The sequence below is a fragment of the Notamacropus eugenii genome, chromosome 4, assembly GCF_028372415.1.
Source record: "Notamacropus eugenii isolate mMacEug1 chromosome 4, mMacEug1.pri_v2, whole genome shotgun sequence".
In the NCBI taxonomy this organism is placed as follows: Eukaryota; Metazoa; Chordata; class Mammalia; order Diprotodontia; family Macropodidae; genus Notamacropus; species Notamacropus eugenii.
Genome location: NC_092875.1, coordinates 216422817 through 216444987, shown reverse-complemented (window position 1 = coordinate 216444987; position 22171 = coordinate 216422817). Strand labels below are relative to the sequence as shown.

At 35.7% G+C, this 22171-nt stretch overlaps 1 protein-coding gene across 4 annotated transcripts in view; it reads right to left on the bottom strand.

Annotated features, from left to right (window-relative positions):
- The window catches only part of RTTN (rotatin), a 216018-nt gene that overhangs the window by 151492 nt on the left and 42355 nt on the right, over positions 1-22171 (bottom strand). For all 4 annotated transcript variants that reach the window (XR_011966004.1, XM_072604121.1, XM_072604122.1 and 1 more), the window contains exons 15-18: positions 18006-18131; positions 17341-17457; positions 13500-13639; positions 2551-2722 (exon numbers count right to left, since the gene is read on the bottom strand). Coding sequence is in view for 3 of the 4 variants with exons in the window: in XM_072604121.1 (XP_072460222.1) it covers positions 2551-2722; positions 13500-13639; positions 17341-17457; positions 18006-18131 (555 nt within the window). In the remaining variant the exon portion in view is untranslated. The remainder of the gene's footprint in view (positions 1-2550; positions 2723-13499; positions 13640-17340; positions 17458-18005; positions 18132-22171) is intronic.

Sequence of the window (22171 nt, the reverse complement as noted above, 5' to 3'; positions counted from 1 at the left end):
ATCTCCCACAATTACCTCATTTATTCTAGTCTCTGAGGAAGAGATGACTTTTCTCACAACCAAGGGCATTCTCTCATGATTCCTTTACCCTCCTGACTTTTCAAATAGATTGTTCACTTATCAGCCTTCTCACCTCTAAAATTTTCAGTTTTCCTGTCTATTAGTTCCTACTGCCTATAAAAACATCCAAATTTCCCTCATCATTAAAAAAAAAACTCCCTAGATCCCACCATCCCTGATTAGCTACAGACCTAGATCTTGCCTCCCTTTATAGTTAGTCTTTAAGCAGGTCAACTCCAGTGGTGCTTCCACTTCTCTGCTACCAAATGAAATGAACTCTTCAATTCATTCTTGACCTCTTTAGCATTTGGCACTGCTGACCACTCTCTTTTTCTAAATATGTATTCTTCTAGGTTTTTATGTTGTTGTTCTCTCCCAGTTCTTCCCCTACCTATCTGACTCTTCCTTCTCATTCTCCTTTACCCTATCATCATCTATGATCTATGTTACACCTACTGTGTGTTAGCTGTGGGTATACATCAAGGCTGTGCTCTGGGTTCTCTTTTCTTCTCCATACTCTCTCATTTGGTAACCTCATGATTTCCAAAAGTTTAATTATCATCTCTAGACAGATGATCCTGTTCATATGTGTGTGCATACGCACACATGTAAAGTGTATATATGTATACATATATACGTATGTATGCATATAATACATATATACACATAAATAAAAAATATCACAATAGATATCAACATGAAAATAGATATCACAGACTGCCTTCTTGGACATTTCAAATTGGATATCCTAAAGGCATCTCAAACTCAGTATGTGCAAAATAGAAGTCACATTATGTTTCCTTCCACTCTTCCAAACTTCTCTATAATTATCAACAAGCACCTCCATCTTTCCAGTCATAAAGGTTCACAAAATTACTGTCATGCTCAACTATTCATTCTCATTCATACCAATATAAATCAGTTCTTGAATATTTTTTTTTATCTCCATAACATTTCTTGTCTATGCTCTATTCTCTCTCAACTCCACTACACCATAGTGCCTTTTAGCATGGTTTATTCGGTACTTATTTTACTCAGCTCTGCCAGCTGTCTCAGAATCTTGAGACCAACAGGTCACACTAGCAAGTTGGTTAGAAATATAGTCTAAAACCATAGAACCAATTATCTTCTCTGCAAAGTTAATAGGCCTACATAAATGTCAAACTCACAATCTTGATCTCATTAGAACAATCCTCTATCCAAAATAACTAGCTGGAAAGATATAAGAAATAATATGGAGTTAAAATGAAACCATATATATTTAGATAATTTCAAAGGACAAAATTATACTATGTCTCACAAAAATCAAAATAATTATCCCCTTACATGTTTAAACTAACTTTACAATGTTGACTAAATCCTAATGGTTAAATTCTTCCATTGAGTCTATTCACAAATATCTTAGATGAGCAGGTTAGGAAGGTAGTATAAATGGACCATGTATTTGGATTCTGGTTTTCAAAAACTAATTTGAAAGAAAGCTAACATGAAATGTCAAAGTACTGTCCATTCTAACAAAGTTATTAACATATCAGTATAATATGAAATGATGGACAGTGATTAGCTATTCTTCATCCTTACAGAGTTCAAAAAGTAAAATGACATAAATGGAAAGGACTGACTAGGTATTTTAAAAAGTGATACCCCACACATGATAATACTATGTATGATATCGAAACATGAACAGATTTGACCACACAAAATATGTAAATACTAATAACAAGTTAGTTATTTTATTTTCTGTATGCTTATTCACTTGCCTTTGCCTTAGTCTGATCGACAACCTACTGCTGTCAATTCTTGATTACAGCAAGTAAGCATCTTGAATGAGGATCAAAATTCCCTCAGATTCTCTGGATTATAAACTCTACATCTTAGTCATCTTAGTGTCCCCAACAGTCCCTAGCACACTGTCCACTGGCCTGAACTGATAAATTTAAATCTGATTCAGTCATCTCTAACCTATATGGCAATAAAGTGCAGAAAGCACTAAAATACACATATCTGTGCTTTAAGATATGGAATTCCAAACAGAATGCAAAATAAAACATAGCCATAACATTCATTTATAACTTCATTTACAAAGCCAACAAAATCATGTAAAAAGCAAAATAGAATTCTCTATATTTTAAATATAGGAATTTAGAGTAGATAATAAGGGAAAATAAAGCTAGGATAAAAATACAATTAACTCTTGATTTCCCAAAAGGGTAAGTAGTGACATGTTTGACCCATAACAGATAACACAACTATTTCTAGAATGCATTAAATCACTTTTTCAGATTTACTTTTCGAATTCTAGTCTGTTTAAGGTAACATTAAGATTAATTTAAGCATACCAAATGATGACCCATGGTAAGAAAACACAAAGTATACTACCTGACCAGTCTGCAATTTAAAATATGTCATGAATAACTTTTCTCCAACATAAATAAACAAAAGCTAATAACACAGCATAAACAGATGGCATCAAAATGATATTTAATTCACCTTAATAATTGGTTGTCTTGTGTCATCCAATTTGAGGTCAATAGGTTTTTCCACAATAAATAAATTGGCGACTTTAGAGAGAAGATTAGCATCTATGCAAGGACGCTTTGTGCTTCTCTCGTCTTCATTTATTAGTTGAAATGCTAAAAGCTTTAATGCTTTGACCCGCACCCTAAGGACACAAAATATCATTATAAACATGTTTTCTGCCCAAAATTATATATTAAATATACAATATCACAATTACAAAGGGTTATAACATATGCATAAAGGTAAGTGACTATTTTCCGGATTATAGCATGCAGTTAGAAGAGCTTCAGTATATTTATCTTGAACACGGACTGTTAAATTACAACTGTGTCAGGTTTGTGGTTTCTGTGAGCCTTCTTATTATGCATATGAGGATATGTTTGCTTCTTAGAATTGTGTAATTACAAGTACCATTCTTCCCCAGGTGAATGTAAATGAACTGATATTGCTTGCTAGGAAATATGTAGGTGTGAGCAAACATTATACATAGTTACATTAATAATTAAGGCTTTCTTCCATTGTTAGGATCTTTGTGCACTGGAAATTTATTGTTCCCTCCAACAGAGAATCTAAGTTAGAATTCTTATGTAAAATGCCAAGGGGAAAATATCCTTAAGTGCCTCCATAAGGTCTTTGAGATCTTGACCTGACAGATGAATCTAACCACATCTTCTCAAAGGAGGTCCAGGCAAATTAAAATTGGCTATCTAAGATTGCAGTTTTATTCTTCCTGCTTTCTTTTTCATTTCACTCCTAAATTGAGCCAAGGTTTAGCCCTACTTCTCCAGCTCTACAGATCAGCACCAAACTGGGCTAAAAGGCCATAAATGAGCTCTTCACCATTCACCTTACTGGCCAATTCAAATAAATGAGGAAACTTTCTACTTAATAATCCCATCATCTCAAATCCCTCAATTACAAGTGTTCAAAGATCCCAAACCACGGTTCTAAAAACAGCAGTAAAAGATATTGCCTAGCTCCCCACTATCCTAGAGCCTCCTCAAAAGAGAAAGTATCTTTAATACACAACAGAGAAGGTATCCTTCCTATATAAAAATAGAAAGCTGCTAAGCATTCTTACAGGCACTGCCACTCTATCACTCTAAACTGGATACAGAATTGAAGGAACATAGCATCAGCCCCCTTCTGTCTCCAATTAGTTCTAATAAATATTCTTTAATAAATTGATTTTGGACATATGTTTTGTGCATAGACTTTTTCCTATTCCTCACTCTACTGAAGATGCCAGGTACCATATATTCACTCCTTTGGAGAGGCATTTGCTGCCAAATGAAAGAATTAAAATGGACAGGAGAAACCAATCAAGTCTCTCTATTTTAAAATTCCTGAAACTCACACAAAGAGCCCTCATTGCAATTGTTATATAATAAATGGCCCTGATTCATCCAGGTACCACAAATGGACAATTGAGCTGAAGTCAGAATTGAATAAGAAGAGATCAAACTCAAATGTATTTGGGAAACTGAAATTCTTTTAAAAATCACTAGCAGTTTCCTGACACATAGAAAAAAAGATTTTTAACAATATTTTTCTGGTGATATTACATGGCTAAAAATCACAGAATACAACAAATTGTGTATAAATTATATGGATCAATTAGAATTGTCAATGACTCAAAGAATAATGGAAAATGCATAGCTTGTGTAAAAAAGATTACATATAAGAAATGGCATAGACATATATTTCACAAATGAATGATTACTTAGGGAGGTAGACTGGATATAGCAAGAGCAAGAGATGAGAGAAAGTAATAATAATAATTATAGCCAGCATTTAAGTAGAACTTTGAAGTTTCCAAAATGATTCTCACAACAATGCTGTGATGTAGGCATTATTCTTAACTCCATTACTACATGAGGAAATTGAGGCACACTTTCCTGACTCAAAGTTCTGCTCTCTATCTTGTGTCATGCCCCAAGTGCCATTCTGGTACTCATGGAATCCTGGAAGGCCTCTAGCACAATGAGTGTATCTCCTATAATGGATTTATAGAAGCAAACAGAAAAGAACACCAGACTAGACGATGTGGGTGGGATACAATCTGAAATTGTACTGAATTGAATTGAAAAGAGATTGACATCTTAGTCAAGGTAAACAACTGAATTCATAGTAATTTGGAAATTACGGCCCAAATGGATTTATACTCTACTCCCTTAATGTTAAGGGAATTTGAACATCTCCCTTGCCCCTTAATAGACCCATGTGACCTGCTTTCAGCTTTGTCCCAGCCCACAGCTCAAGCCACATGAAACCAATGGTGGAAGAAGCTTGCTGAATGGGTGGAGCAGGAAGGGTGCAGCAGGAAAAGAGAATGAGGTGGAGCTGAGAGAAAGAGTAGCAAAGTAGAGAAGAGCAGCTAGCATGAGTCAAAGAGGGAGTGATTTTGCCCAAGGGAGCTTGTTTGTGGGAAGGCCTGACAGAGGAAAGGCTTGGGGATGGCTATGCTCCCTGCATTGATAATGTGTACAGATTTCTTTGTTAGTATAATGGATCTGACTTTCTGGTATATGAATGAATGTCTTTGTTTCATCTTTGGGGAAGAGAATTTATATTTTGTGAATTTACCCTGGAAATACACATGTATTTCCATAGTGGCTACTATGGGTATCACATTAGCATTACAAATGGCAACAAGGATAGGATCGCAAAATATTAAACCTTTACTTGGAGACAGGAAGATTCTGGGGAAGGAAATGGGTATCCCAGGATGGGAGGATTTACCTTATTCCTCCCCGGTGAGAGAATGAGCTAAAAGCAGAAGACTTTGTGAGAGCTGGGAATCAAGCCTATAGAAGAGAGAACCCAGAGCTTTAGAAAGATGCTTGGAAGGAATACCAATAGAATTAGGGAAAGAAATGGCAGGAGGATGTATGTAGAAGAGGATGGATATTGTTAACAAGCTATTGTATTATAAGTAAAAGAAGAGACAAATTGCTGGAAGAAAAGGTTCAGCTGAAAAAGGAGTTAACTGACTTACATGAGAAGCTTTCTTATGCTATAGCATCCAAACTTTCTTTTAGAAGAGCAAGCTAAAAAGTATCAGGTGGTAACAGAAAAGGCAGTTTTGAGTTTAGCTCAGAAAAAAAAGAGAAAGGTTAACAACAAAAAGATTCATGTAAACCCTTGCACGTATAGGGTCTGATTGGGGCCCTGACACCTGGGAAGAAAATTAAACAAATTTAGATGAGAAGGCTTCTAGGAATGTGAGCACACATCCAATACTATGCAAGAAGCAAGAGAACCAGGGAGGTCACACAGTGCTTAAGGAAGTAAATGAGGATTTTACTCACCAGGAGGTCACATATTTTAAGTTGATTTACCCAAAAAATGGAAGAATCATTAGGATAGGGCTGGAGGAGTATGGATAGATAACACAGATTGTTTGAAATTCATAGGTATTATTCAGAATCCTTTTGTACAACAAGCTTTTAGGGATTACCATATTCAAGGAGGTAACAATGGAACTAGTTTGTTAGCTTTAGCTGCCCAGGGATGCAGTAAGCAATATCCCACTGACTCTATGTGGCCTAGTAGAGATAGAGCCTGGTATTTGCTTAGAGACTGTATGAGAAAGTTAGAGGAAGAGGTAATGAAAACTGCAATAATGGTCAGAGATGCCAATGCTTATTATAACACTCCCTTAACGGTTCCTCACAGAAATATAATAGTGAAGACTGCTCTTCCTGCTTAAAAGTACCTAATTCTGACTTGTCTAACTGGGGAAATAGGGCACTCTCTTTTAGAGATGCTGGATAACATTTCCCAGTTAGGTGACTTAGGGGAATGGGGAAAAGATAAATTTCCTCAAGAGAGAAGAGCAAATAACCAGCAGATTCAAAGTCAGAATAGATTAACAAGGAGAGAAATAGTGATTGCTTTATTAAGAACAGGAAAAGAGTTTGGAAGAATAGATGGTATTCTAACTAATAAACTACATAAGATGTATTGAGAAAAGGGACTTAACATCACACAAAATAGGGATTATTCCTACAGATCCTCCAGAATCATTGTATCCAAGCTTGTCCCACCTGTAGGGAGAATAGGAAATTGACCAAGCCCCAGCTCAGAGTAAAGAAGTACACAGGAAGGATTACAGACTCCATATCAGTTTAACCATATAATGGAAAAGTGGATCAACTACTGTAACCAGGGCATACTAGGGCAGAGGCCTCTGTTATATATGGAAACCCTACAGTAAGAAAGGTAGAAATTAGTGCAGCTCCAGTGGATTCAGGGACTCCAGAAGCTGTGCTGATGCTACATCTACCCTGCTTCTGGTTATTGTCTCCTTATTCTTTTTGTCCTTTGTGTGTTTAACCTGTTTGCTAGATTTGACTCCTTCAGGATTAGTGCCCTTCACTTGTAGATGACAATGCTCAAGCTGTTTGTCACCTTCTGTCCAAGACTGTGACGCGTCACACCTGGACCTGGCATTGACCAAGCTCTGGATAACAGCTAAAAAACTGACCCCCTCAAATGGGACCTCTCAGGCAGGGACAGCTCTATGTCCAGTCTCAGCAGGAAATAATTATAGAAGAAGCGACCTTTGCCCTTTATCCCAACGGATTTGGGGTCCCATTCGTTTGAGGGGGGAATGGTGGGGTGCTTGGGCTCAAGCCCCCACCCTAAGATATTGTTTTATGTGTTTATTTTGTTATCCCTGTTATACTGCTGTGAAGTTATGTTGATAACTTCTAAGTTACCCCTAAACTCTCACTGACCTATTAATGGATCTATTAATGGGGTTGAATGTAATGTTAAGTGAATTTGAAGATCTTCTCTACCCCTTACTAGGATCATGTGACCTGCTTTGAGCTCTGGCCCAGCCCATAGCATGAGTCACATAGAGCTGATGGTGGGAGGAGCTTGCCAAATGGGTGGAGCAGGGAGAGAGAGTGAGAAGGAAATGAGGGAGAGAACAGGCAAAGCAGAGAAGCTAGTATGAGTGAGAGAGGGAGTGATTTTGCCTAAGGGAACTTGTTTGTGGGGAGGCCTGACAGAGGGAAGACTTGGGGATGGCTGTGCTCCTTTCATTGGTAATGTGTACAAACTTAATTGTTACCATGGTGGAATTGGCTTTCTGGTATCTGAATAAATATTTTGGTTTCGTCTTTGAGGATGAGAGTTTATACTCTGCTAATTTACTCTGGAAATATGCATGCATATCCATGGTGGCTGCTGTGGGTAGTGCATTGATGCTATGGTTCCTCTATGTCACTTAAGCAAATGTTTGACCTACAGGTCTAGAGCATGAAAAATTAGACTGAGCCTACATGTTACATGAGAGTAAGAATATTTATAATTATAATATAATCTTAATATAATGTGATTCAGTTGTTGTTGGGTCATTTTTCAGTTATGTGAAACTCTTTATGATCCCATTTGGGGCTTTCTTGGCAAAGATACTTGAGTAATTTGCTGTTTCTTTACACAGCTCATGTTACAGATGAGTAACTGAGGCAAATAGGGCTAAGTAACTTGCCTTGTTCACATAGCTAGCAAGTGTCTGAGGCCAGATTTGAACTCACTTAGATGAATCTCCCTGATTCCAGGCCCAGTGCTCTTATCTACTATGTCAACCAGCTGCCCGTGATTCAATTACACATATCTGAATAGATTTTGAATTAACCCATTTCTTCCCAAATGTAAAATTACATACTTTAAAGCCTAATACAATGTAAAAAACTGACTTTCCATAAAATGACTTAGAACCAGGATAATTTCAAATAAATAAATTTTCTAGAAAAACTAAGCAAGAATCTTGTATGCACACATATGGACAACTAGAGAAGGATAAGGCCATACCTTTCCTCCTTATACATCAATCCCTAGAAAAGTGTTTATTCCACACAGGAACCAATAAATTTGACTGATACCATACATTAATCCACAATCAATCAGCATTGATTAAGTACCTATTATGTGCCAGTGCTAAGCACTGGGGATATAAAAATAAGGCTCTACCCTCGAGGAGTTTGCATTCTATGAGATATAACTCTTCTTTACCAAGGATAGCTTATCGGAAAATATAAGATTTTATTTTCATTAAAGACGTATAAACTAGAATTTTATTGTAATGTCATTAAAGTTTAGAGACAATTCTCTTCCCCAATACTCACATATGGCTCAGAGCAGTATTCCATACTCTATTATAAACCATTTAATATCAGTTAATGAAGAAAGGACCAGTAAAATATTATAAAACTCAAAATGGATATATGCTCTGAATACTCAAGATCATAGCACAAAAAGGCAGAAAAGAACTGTATCAGGTATATTAGAGAACCATATCAGCTATGGCTACAGAATGAAATCTTAATGAAACAAAAAAGAGAGGTTATTATAAAAGATAAAAGTAATTTTGATTAAATGAAAGTAAAAAGTTTTTACATGAACAAAGCTAATGCAAATTCAGATGAAAAGTGAAACATTCAATAGAAAAATTATTTGTATCTCTGATACAGGCCTAATATCCAAGATATGTAGATAACTAACAGAAAAATTTAACACCAAAAGTCACTCTCCAATATGTAAATGGAAGTGACCAAAGAATATGAACAAACAGTTCTCAAAGGAATTTCAAACTATTAAAAAACAATATGAAAGCAAGCTCCAAATTACTAACACTAAGAGAAATGAAGATCTAAATAACTTCACGTTTTCACCTCTCACCCAGAAAACTGGCAAAGATAAAATGACAAAAGATGGGAATAGTCGATGCTGGGGGATTTTTACTAAGAAAGACACAGATGCACTAGGGGTAGAGTTGTGAATCAGTCCATACATTTCAGAAAGCAATTTGGAATTATGAAAAGAAAGTCAGTAAAACATTCATGCCTTTTGACCGAAGATTCTACTGCCAGGGACATACCTATAGAAATCAATAACCAAAAGAAACAACTCCTCCATGCCAAAATATTTATTGTAGCACTTCTGAAATAGCTAAGAAGTAGAAATAAAATCAATGTCAACTGCCAGAGGAAATAACTAAACAAGTTATAACACAAATGGAATGGAATATTACTGTATTTTAACAAACAACAAATAAGATGAAATGAAAGAAGCACTGATTTTTATGAACTGATGAAAAATGAATATACACAAGTACTATAATAACGTAATTAGAACAACAATAAAAAAAACTAAAACTGGATGCTATAAAATTATAAAAAGTTTGGTCCCAAAGAAGAAAAATAAGAAAGCATCTACCCTAACCCTCTTCTGTGCAAAGGTACAGGACTCTGCACATAATGTGACAACTCTGCTATGTTGGTTAGTTGTGTTGAACTACATGTTTGTTTCTCTTTTTTATTATTTGCATAAAGAATAACTATGAAAAAAGAGGGAAGAAGGATCTGGGAAATATAGTTGACATAAAGAGAAAAAATATCAGTAAAAATGTATATTTAAGCAGAAAGAAGTTTAGACTGAAATATCCATTTGAAAGTATCTCCATTATAACTTTACCCACTAATGCCATCATGGTAAGAGAAGTGGAAAGCTGGTACCAGACCAGGAAGAAGTGTATTCAAGTCCCATTTCTGATCAGAGTTAAAGAGTGTGTAATGTTTGAGGCTGAATTTGAACATAGGTCTTCCTGAATCAATGACCAGTTCTCCATCCACCATATGAACTAATTATCACATAAGTGCATTAGGAAAAGTACTTATCCCTGATAACCTTGGGTATGATAAAGTGTTCCTTGAATCCCTTCACCTTCTTTTCTACCATGTAAGTCCTTACTAGACTTGTGATCTTGAGAGTTAAGTTAGATGATTTCCAAGGTTCCTTCTAGACCTAATCCTCTATAATTTTGGGATTCAATGACATATATAAACAGGTATACTTCCATTTATCAATAAGTACTGTTGTAGAGGGTGTCTAGGACAAAGTCCAAATTTCCATAAATTGTAAGGTTCTCCAGATGATTCTGTTTCCAGATAAAATTGTGCTGACTGCATTAAGCCCCAGAAGACAGCAGAGTCTCCAAAATAAGATCTATAAGCATTCAAGAATACAGACTAAGTACTCTTGAAGAAAACTGAACTAACTGTAGAAATACTCAATATCCAGACTAAGATATGGAATTATAGGGACAGACTTTGGAACTGGTCGGTAAGTACATGTATCTTTGTGCTAACACTGAACTGGCAATTTGTGCTAACACTGAACTGGCAACGGGCTGATCGAGAATTAAATAAAAAGAGGAAAAAAGGGTGGATTCCTTTTCAAAAAATTTACACTGCTTTCAATGACCCTAACCTTCTCCTTGGAATAAATGTACACCTCCTCTTAAACATCAATTTAACACAAATAACTAAAACACAAAATAATATATGCAAAATGCAAAAGAATAGTAAAAGCAAAGGAAAATCCTAAGAATGAAGCCAATGGGAAATGAAGTCATTTGCTGGGCTTCTAAGTCCTCTTCACACAGAGGTTTTGGGAGGAGTTTTTTGTTCTACTCTCCAGTCCTTCAACCATTACTGCATATGCTTTGGGTCTAGCTATCTAATCAGTACTAAATCAACCAAACTGTACTATCAACTAGCCCACATCAATCTAAATTTTCTTCAAGAATAATATTGAAAAAAATTGCATTAAAAAAATCAATAAAACTAGGTAAGAAGTCAAGCTATCAAATGAGAGAAAAAAAATTGCATAAAACACTTCTGATGAGTCTGATACACAAGGTATACAGGGAACTAATACAAACACTTAAGATTAAGAGTCACTTGCTCAGTGGATAAGAAGTCAAGAATAGAACAGTTCTTGAACAAAGATTGTAGACTATTAGAAACCACATAAAAGACTACCCCAAATAACTAAATATGAGAAAGGCACATCAAAATAATTCTCACGTATTTATTGCTTTATAGCTAACAAATGACAAAGGAATGGGTTCAGAAAATCCTGAGAATTGTTATATGAACTGATACAAACTGAAGTGAGAAGAACCAGGAAAATATTGCACACGATAACAGCAATATTGTAACACAGATCAACTCTGAAAGACTCAGCCACTCTGTTCAATACAACGATCCACAATAATTCCTAAAGTCTCATGATGAAAAATGCTATCCACATCCAATGAGAGAATTGATAAATTTGGAGGACAGACTAACGCATGTTTTTTGTCACTTTCTTTTTCTCACCATTCCCTGAAAACCAGGATAAGCTTTTCCTTTTTTCCAATCCTGCAGTACCTCTCCTACTCTTCATAATCCTTTAAAGATTATTTACAGTAGCTTGGCAATCACACCTGTAAATTCTTTAGTACACAAATAGGTAGTTTATTTGGAGAAGTTACTTGAATTTACCAAGGGCAGTTGTATTTACCGTCCCAAATAACCCAATTTCTCCACATTTTGTCCATATCGTTTAGAAATACAAATTGGCTGATATGTCTTATACATCACTATCAGTATACTCAAACAATTCACTTTTTGCCTCCTTATCAGAATTGCTTCTCTTTGTGCCTTCAGAATTGCTTTTTCTTCAAAATGTCCAATTCTTTTGGGGCTGACTTATAAGTGGAACTTACTTCTACCTTATTTGGTCAAAACCAGATGCAGAATATAATTTCCCATGGCTGATTTCTCCACATTTTTGAAGGACAAACTCGAGAGCAAAGAAATTATAAGCTACTATTTTTGGTACAGTTATAACAGGTGCTAAGATAATTGACACACAATATCTCTCTAACCCCATCAGCTACATCATGCCTCTGTTCCAGGCTTGTTCCTGACCTCCTCACTTACCTCATTTTTCTCTCCAGATAGCCTAAAATATATTTCTATTACAATATCATTATTGGTGTCCTCAGGACATGGTCCAATTTGTCAATGCTCTTTTTAGACTACCATAAACAGAATAAAACATTCTAGTCCAGAGTACCATGACTATATTTTTTTTTTCAAATCTGTGACCACCAGACTCCATAGCCTCAAATTTCAGCTATCCTTCTAGGTTCCTAAAATCTAAAATTTGATAGTAATGCTCTCTGTGCATTCATCCCAAGTAACTGATAAAAATGTATGTATAATCTTACATTAATCTTACAGATGGATAATAAATTGGGTATAGAATTAAGTAGGAGGAGACTAAGCTGGAGAGCATCCATGAATCTATGTCATTCTTTTAATGATCCCCAAATGCTCATTGCTACAGAAGTCTATCTCCCCATCACTAATATGTGAATCAGGGAAAAAACACACTTGAAAGAAAAAAATTACAAGTGACCCTAAGGTTAATGGAAAGATGTTTATTTCGAGGGTATAAGTTGGTTGTAGGATATTAACCAGTGATGACTTGCTCACACAACAGTAACAGAAAATAGAACGTTCAAGGACATGAAAGACTAGATGACTCACATAATCAGGATGATAAATAACAAAGGGATGAAGTATAATATTGATAGACCTTTAATAGGATGCTTTCAAAGTATCTACATCAAATAAAACAACACACACACACCCACATATAAAAATCTGAAAACATTAAAGCTTTGTATAAACACAATTTCTTATTATCCTCAGGTGTGCTTCTGTTCTCATTAATGCTCACCAAAATAACTATTTGTTTCTTGAAAAGCAAACACAGTAATGCTTTTAAAACTACAAAACAATGTGTTTTAAAAAGGGACAGATGTAATTAAAACTAACAGGGAAATACATGCAAAACACAACCCACAAAATCATTAAAAGCAGTGTCATCTTATTATCAATGCTCTTCCTCAGACATAAAGAAGCAAGCTTTCCCTTTATTTTTCTTAGGCTCTTAACATAGATAGAAACTATCTATATCCTTAAACTAATAAGGTCAGTTTCATTCCACGAAGAGATTAACCAGACTTTGTTAGAAATTTGCATTTTCTATACTTAAAAATCTTTACTTACGATTGCTTTTTCAACATTAACAGCCGAAATATAGACTTCAATCTGGAAGTTTCTGGGAGAATCCCACCTCCACCCTCAGGATTTGTTTCACTCAGAATGAGGATGCAGCTTCCCAAGGTATCTTCTGTGTCTGCATAACCCTAAAACAATTTTTTAAAAATATGGATTTTCAAAGTTTAGAAATAGTGACAAAACCAAATTCACCAAAAACTGTTATAAAATTTTTAATTATGTTATACATATACATAATATATATACACATATATATAATTATACTAATGTACATTGATTTGCCTTTCAAACAGCTTATAACTCTGTAGAAAATAATCCTGAATATTGTGTTGAAAAAAAAGTAGATGTGGCAGAGCCAAGATGGTGGAGTAGAAACAGAGACCTGTTACAGCTCTCCCCACAAACCCCTCAAAAAACCTGTAAAAAACAGCTCTAAACAAATTCTAGAGCAGCAGAAGCCACAAAATGACAGAAAAAAGCAAATTTCCAGGCCAAGACAATCTGGAAGGTCGACAGAAAGTGTCTATTGCACCAGGTTGAGAGCAGAGGAGCAGGCCTTAGGGGACTGAATCACTGGCAGCTGCTGTGGATTCCAGATTTCACGACCCACAAACCTTAAAGATAGCTTAAAAGATCAGAAGGAAGGGTCTCTCACCCGGATGAGAGGGGAGCATGGTCTGGCCCCAACTACCCAGGGTGGCTGCAGTCGCTGCTGAAGTGGAGGCTGCTTCTGGAGATCTGCACTTAACAAAGCTCAAAAGTCAAGTAATTGGCTGGAAAAATGAGCAAAGAGAGGAAAAAGAAACAGACTACAGATTCTTGGTTTTTCAGTGAAGAGATATTTTCTTACATAATTGGTGACAAGGAAGATCAAACTATACAGCCAGAAGAAAACAACAAAGCTAAAGCTCCTGCATCCAAAGGTTCTAAGAAAAATATGAATTGGTGTCAGGCCATGGAAGAGTTCAAAAAGGATTTTGAAAATCTAGTAAGAGAAGTAGAGGAAAAATTGGGAAGAGAAATGAGAGTGATGCAAGAAAACCACGAAAAATGAGTCAACAGCTTGCTAAAGGAAACCCAAAAAAACAATAAAGAAAATAACACCTTTAAAATTAGACTAACCCAAATGGCAAAAGAGGTCCAAAAATTCAATGAGGAGAATGCCTTAAAAAGCAGAATAACTCAAATGGAAAAAGAGGTCCAAGAGCTCACTGAAGATAATAATTCTTTAAAAATTAGAATGGAGCAAATGAAAACTAACAACTTTATGAGAAATCAAGAAATTATAAAACAAAACCAAAAGAATGAAAAAATTGAAGACAATGTGAAGTATCTCACTGGAAAAACAATTGACCTGGAAAGTGGATCCAAGAAAGATAATTTAAAAATTAACAACTCCAGTGTTCATCCGCTGCCGAAGAAGACCATGCCATCAGAGAAATGATGACATGACTTGCACTTGACTTTGTTTTGAATGAGGGAGGGCTGTGCAGGTCACCAGACTCACTTCTCCTCCAGAGCCATCTGAATCCAGTGACCATTCATCAGGATGACTGGAGATGACCTAGTTTGCGCTGAGAGGCCTTGGGTCCTTTAGGTCAAGGTCTTTGCAGGTAGGGTGAGGCAACACCCATTCACTGAATAGGCCTGTTTAAGAAGTAGCCAGGGCATGGCCCCTTTAATGAGGCCAAGAAAAAAAAAGACATCAGGCTGGGAAGCAAACAGCAACAGTTATAAACTACCTGAAAGCCATGATCAAAAAAAGAGCCTAGACATCATCTTTCAAGAAATTATCAAGGAAAACTGCCCTGACATTCTAGAACCAGAAAGTAAAATACAAATGGAAAGAATCCACCAATCACCCCCTGAAAGAGATCCCAAAAGGAAAACTTCTAGGAATATTGTAGCTAAATTAACAAGTTCCCAGGTCAAGGAGAAAATATTACAAGCAGCCAGAAAGAAATAATTCAAGTACTGGGGAAACACAATCAGGTAACGCAGGATTAGTAGCTTCTACACTTGGAATATGATATTCCAGAGGTCAAAGGAGATAGGACTAAAACCAAGAATCAACTACCCAGCAAAACCGAGCATAATACTTCAGGGGAAAAAAATGGAACTTCAATGAAATAGAGGATTTCCAAGCATTCTTGTTGAAAAGACCAGAGCTGAATAGAAAATTTGACTTTCAAACATAAGAATCAAGAGAAGCATGAAAAGGTTAACAGGAAAGAGAAACCATAAGGAACTTATTAAAGTTGAGCTGTTTACATTCCTACATGGAAAGACGATGTTTGTAACTCATGAGATGTGTGTGTGTACATATATGTACACAGAGAGAGAGAGAGAGAAAGAAAGACAGAAAGAAAGAGGGTAGCGAGGCACAGGGTGAATTGAATATGAAGGGATGATATCTAAAAAAAGAAAATTAAAGATTGAGAGCAATGAACTAGGGGACAGAGAAAGGGAGAGGTAGAATGAGGTAAATTATCTCGCATAAAAGAGGCAAGAAAAAGCCTTTACAATGTAGGGAAAGAAAGGGAAGGAGAAGGAATAAATGAGTCTTCCTTTCATCGGATTTAGCTTCAGGGGGGAATAACATACACACTCAATTGGATATGGAAATTCATCTTATCCAACAGGAAAGCAGTGGGGAAGGGGATAAAAAAGGAGGGATAATAGAAGGGATGGAAGATTTGGGGAAGGGGTAATCAGAAGCAAACATTTTGGTAGAGAGATAAGTCAAAGGAGAGAACTGAACAAAGGAAGGGCAGGACAGGATATAGGAAAATATAGTTAGTCTTTCATAGCATCATGTTTTGCATGACCACACATGTATTGGTTGGTTGTTGTCCTTTGTACTCAAAGAGGACCAAAATGACATCACCATGATAAAGTAAAGTTTCAGTGTGTCTGACTGTGACTGATCAGACCAATACAAGCTCAGAATGCTCTACCACAGGTTGGGCACAGACAGTCCCTGTGAATATTTGGGGTGGATACACCAAATGTGCATATCCTACATTCACTTTGTGTTGTCTCAATTCTGCTTTGTCTATAGACCATAGCACCCTTTCTGATGTGGGCACGCCATGATGAGTGGTCCTGTGCCAGTGTCTCACATGTTGCACAGTAAAATCCAAAGTTCTTGAGAGAGACCTTGAGAGTGTCCTGGTACCACCTCTTCTGACTACCACGTGATTGCCTGCCCCATACGAGTTCTCCATAAAATAGTCTTTTTAGCAAGCATACATTTTGCATTCGAACAACCTGGGCAGCCCACTGGAGCTGCACTCTCTGAAGCATAGTTTGAATGCTTGGCAGTTCAGCTCGAGCAAGGACTTCAGTGTCTGGTACCTTATCCTGCCAGGTGATCCTCAGAATCTCCCTAAGACAGCTCAAATGGAAGCGATTCAGTTTCCTGGCAAGGTGCTGGTAGACTATCCATGTTTCACAAGCATATAAGGTCCCTTCCAGCTGTAAGTCTATAAGCTTATGATTTTTTAATTATTTAATGGCTATGTTAAATTTTTTTAACCACTCTGAGCTCCCTGGGTGGAGTAACTGATGCTAAAATTTCAAATATCATCATGCTTACTCTTTCACCTACCACTTAAATACATAAATTGTGTACATATTAGCTACTATTGTTTAAGCTTCTGCCAAAAATAAGATTAACTGGCATATTTGCTATTCTTAGACACCTTGACTTTTGGCCTTTTGAAAATTGCTATTACAATATGACAGTTTTCCTGCATGAATAATTTAAAAATCAATCATACTTAGTCCAAGATAAATAGTACCTGAAAAATAGAAAAGCATAAAGTACCTGCAGAATTGGAATAACAGGACAAAGAGACTCAATAAACTTGTTCCAGGTCAATGTTGTCATAATCAATTGTCCCTGAAGCAAATATATCAGAATATTCTTGACAACAGAGTTCACCTGCTCAAAACAAAGATGAAGTAATTCAATGAAAAAAGATAGAAAACTGGCAAGGTAAGCTAGGTATATCCAGATAAGACCAATAAAGAAAACTCAAATGTATAACAATTTTAAAAAAATTATTTCAATTTCGACAACATGGGACATTCTCACATAAAATTCTTAACTAAGTTTCGTCCCTTAACCAATTCTACTCTTGACCTTTAAAGTCTGGGGGTTTTCTTCCCCCTTTATATGAAGGAATCAGTTTTCTTTAATAATCTGGCATATCTGTATCTTTTCTCTTCTGGATGAAAACCATAAGAGGGAAAAAAACAACTGACCTAAATTCTTACAATACAAGATTTTTCATGTTATAATTGTTACATTCTCCAAATATTTCCCACCATTTGAGCAAAACATTTACTGAGCCTATTCAAAAGGCAGTCTTTTTTGAGCTTAAAATAAAATCTACTCAGCTATTATTAGAAAAGTTTTTTTTAAGGTTTTTCCTCCAATTCAATATCTTCAGAATAAAGAATTCTTTTCAGTTTAGTGTTAATACATACCCCATCTTTGGATTCTTGAAGACCAAATGTGCACATTTCATACAGTACTTTTGGATGAAGTAAAAAATTAATTTCATGACAGACTGAATGCCCTGGGGTTGTCACAGTGTTGATGCCTAAACAATGCTTTAAAAGAATTGTACAATATTAAAAAGATTAACAGCACTGAACTTCAAGAGAATTTCCCACTTTCCTCTATTTATATTTTAAGAATCTAGCAAATTGTGTTAGTTTAACAAAAAATTTAGATGAAAATTTTTTGTGAAATAATTTGAAAGTCCAATATAATAGGAATAGGCCTTAGAAATCTGGTCCAAAGCTATTAATTCAATGTTTCTATAATTATAATTTATATTAGTTTATAAGCATAAAAAATATAGTAACTGTGATTAAAATTATTTTGAAAATATTTTGTTTAAGAAATAAGATCAAAGTAAAAATAAATAAAGCAAATGCATATTGTAATACAAAGTCTACCACCAATTTAAAGGCAGAATGGCATAGTGCATGGGGGCCAACTCATATAAACCACCCCTGTACTGTCCCAATATGCAGGATACATATTTAGTTATAAAAATGTAATGTTACTTTTTTTTATTGTATTTTCTCTAGGGCTTGTCCATTAGGAAGCTTTTCTGAGATGAACAGTACAGACTGCACTTGAACAATGAGTTGGGCCCAGAGTTGAACAAAAGAAGAGCCAGTTCAATTGCTTTTAGGAATCTACAAAGCTTTTTTAATGATCCCACACTTCCTAAAAAAGGTCCATTATTTTAATACCAGTATTTTACTATCACTGATATATGGCAACAAGTCAGAGAATAAAGTTGCTTCCAAAAAATTAGGGAAATCATGGGCACCAAGGACAATGGGGAAAAGAAGGTTGGGTGTTAAAAATCTACAGCATAAATGAGTAACTCCAAAGAATGGGATAAAACATGTTAGTATGGAACTGTATGATAGGAAGTGAAAATGGACTGGTCACATGACCAAGAGCTGATCACTCAGCAAGGTTAGACAGACTGAATGCTCCACTGGTACCCTGGAAATATCAAGAAAAAGGGAGGAGAACCCCTAACACACTGTATAGAGCCTCTGAAGGGAACTTATAGGAGTACCAAAGACAAGAACTGGAAAGCATAAGCAATACAGGATGGATTACAATCTGCATTGCTGCAAGGAATTTCTAAATTAATGATATCATAGATCAATTTGAATACTAGGTATTATTAGTAATCTGTGCACAGTAATATGTATTTTCCAACACAAAAGGCATCATTACAAATCACTTTAAGGATCTACTATGTATCAAGCACTGGGGATGCAAAGACAAAATGAAAGTCTCTGTCCTCAAGGAGCTTACATCCTACTAGAAATATAACACGAACAAGTATACACAAAATAAATAGAAGGCAATTGCAGCAGGGGGAGGAATGGATGAGGAAACGCTTCATATATGAAGTAGAATTTGAGCTGAATTTTGAAGGGAACCAGAGATTCTAATGGAGGTGTGGAAAAAATACATTCCAAGTATAAGGACCAACAGTATGTGCAAAGTCACATAGAGAAAAGATAGGTCTTGTAAAGGAATTTCAAGACCTGTATAACTGCACCTTGAAGTGTATGAAAAGAACTAAAGTATATGACTAGTCTAAAAAGGTGGCTTGAAGTCAGTTTGTGTGGTACTGGCTCTGTTCTTAAATGTCATATGGGAAAAAAGTCATATAATCACAAGATTTCAGTGTTGGAAGGGATCTGATAAGTCATCTACAACAGCATGTACCTGAGTGACAATTCTTCTACAACATACCTGAAAAGGGCTCATTCAGCTTTGAACTCTAGCAAGAAAATACCCATTATCTTCCAGGGTAGCCAACTCCAATTTTAGATCACTGTCATTGTTAGGGAGTTTTTCCCTTATGTCAAGTATAAGCCTTCCTCTTTATATCTTCTATCCATTGCTTCTAGCTATTCTTTCTGGGTCTAGCAAAGCAAATTTAAACTTTATTCCAACTGATATCCTTTCATATATACTGAACACTGCTATGAGTTATCCCTTTTCCGCATGGCTTATATCCTCCATTTCCTTCATATGGCATTATATCAAAGTCTTTGATCATCCTTGTTAACCTCCTCTGGAGTCTTTCTATTTTACTAATGTCTTTCCTAAAATGTTTTTCCCAAAACTGAACACAGTACTCCAGTTATGATCTAAGACAGGGTATAATGGGGCTGTCACCTTTATAGTCCTAGAGACATGAATCTATCCATGAATAGAGCCTAGAAATGAATTGTCTTTCTTGATTACCATATCATAACACTGAGTCATATTGAGTTTGAAATCATCTGTCCCGCCTTAACTCCTTGTTGGCATCTATTTCTGAACACAAGAATTTACATTTATCTCTATTAAATTTCATTTCATTGGATTAAGTCCAACATTCTGGCTTGTCAAGATTTTTTTGAATTCTCACTTTCACCCAACATATGAGCTATCTCTCCCCTTTTTCTGTCATCTGCAAATCTAATAAGCACATTATATATGCCCTTATCCAAGTGACTAATAAAAATGTTAAATATCACAGGACCAAAGACAGATCTCTGGTATACCACCCTAAAGATATATTCACTAACATCACTTACCTTCTCCAGACTTTATTTTTCTCCTATGTAAAATGATAGGAATACATGCTCTATAAAGCTTTCTTTTGGTTCTGACATTTTAGTTCTACAAATCTTAACCTCATGATTTTTATTTTACCTCCAGGAATCAACCAAAAAATGAAGTCAGCAACCATGACTTTTTAAAAAGCTGTTAAAAATGAAAGCTCAGCTAAGAGTAAATGACAAATTTAAAAAACATTTGTATAGTAATTTTTGTTAGCCATGTAAAATAGGTAGCACCTGGAGTCCCAAGACAATTACAGTTAAACAAGTTTAATTCAATTCAACTCAACAGACATTCAATATTACTATTAAGTATCTATTGTGTACAAAGAATTGTGATGAGGATATAAAAAGAAAAAAATAGTCCCAGTCCTAAAGAAGTTTTCAGGATATGGCATCTACAGAGAAAAACAAAAACAAAGGAAAGCATAAGCAGTAGGTGGGAAGGTAGGGGACATAGGCCAGTAAGGCTTCACAGAAGAGGTGGCGCTTGAGCTAAGCTTTAAATAAAGATAAGGATTCTTAAAAGCAGAGATGAGAAAGGAAGAAATTCCAGGAAAGAGGACAGCCTACAAAATGCATGGAAGCAGGAGCCAGTAATACATCCCATTTAGGGTGTGGAGTGCATTAAGGGAAGGAATATGAAGAAAAATGGGATTGCCTTAATAAAATGATGGATTACGGCCAATCCCAAAATTTGATTAAAATGGATCATTTTCTTCATCCAAAAAAAAAACAAAACCAGATAAAACCAAGGTCAGAAGATGCAAAACTGTAAAACTGAAGTCAGTGGTAAATAGGTTTTGCAAAATTCAACTTTTCCTAAGTGATAGTAATGTCTACTAATTTAATATGATAGATCAAATATTTTACATAGTAAAAAGAAAGTGGTTTAAACTCTAAATGTAAAATCATATTAATAAAATTCTTATTTGTTAACTGAATTAGTTCTTTAAAGACAAGTAAGTTTAAGAAATCTATTAAACCAATCTGATAAAATCAAGAGAAAACAAATAAAATTAAACTAAAACCTCCCTGCTCCCATGACTTCCACCATAGTTCAGGCACTCATCATTTACTCCCCTAGACTACTAAAATGGTCTCCTGTCCAGTGTCTCTCCTCTCCAATCCATCCTGCAGAGATCTAATAAAAAAATCTTCTTAAAGCAAAGAATTGCCCATATCGCTCCCTGATTAGAAGTCTTCACTGGATCTCTAATTGCCTGTATTTCTTCTAAAATATAAACTGCTTAGCTTGGCATTTAAAATCCTCCAAAATCTGATTCCAAACTAACGTCAGATGAAAATTTCAACTGCTTTCCTTTTACTCTACATTCTAGACAAAATGTCCAATTAACTACTCCTTGAACTCAGTACTACCTCTGTTAGCCCCAACCCTATATGTATGCTATTTCAATTACCATTGGTTTCTAGACTTAGGAGGAAGCCTTGGATATTTTGAAACTTAATAGCGGTTCCACTGAAGCTTTTTGAATCTA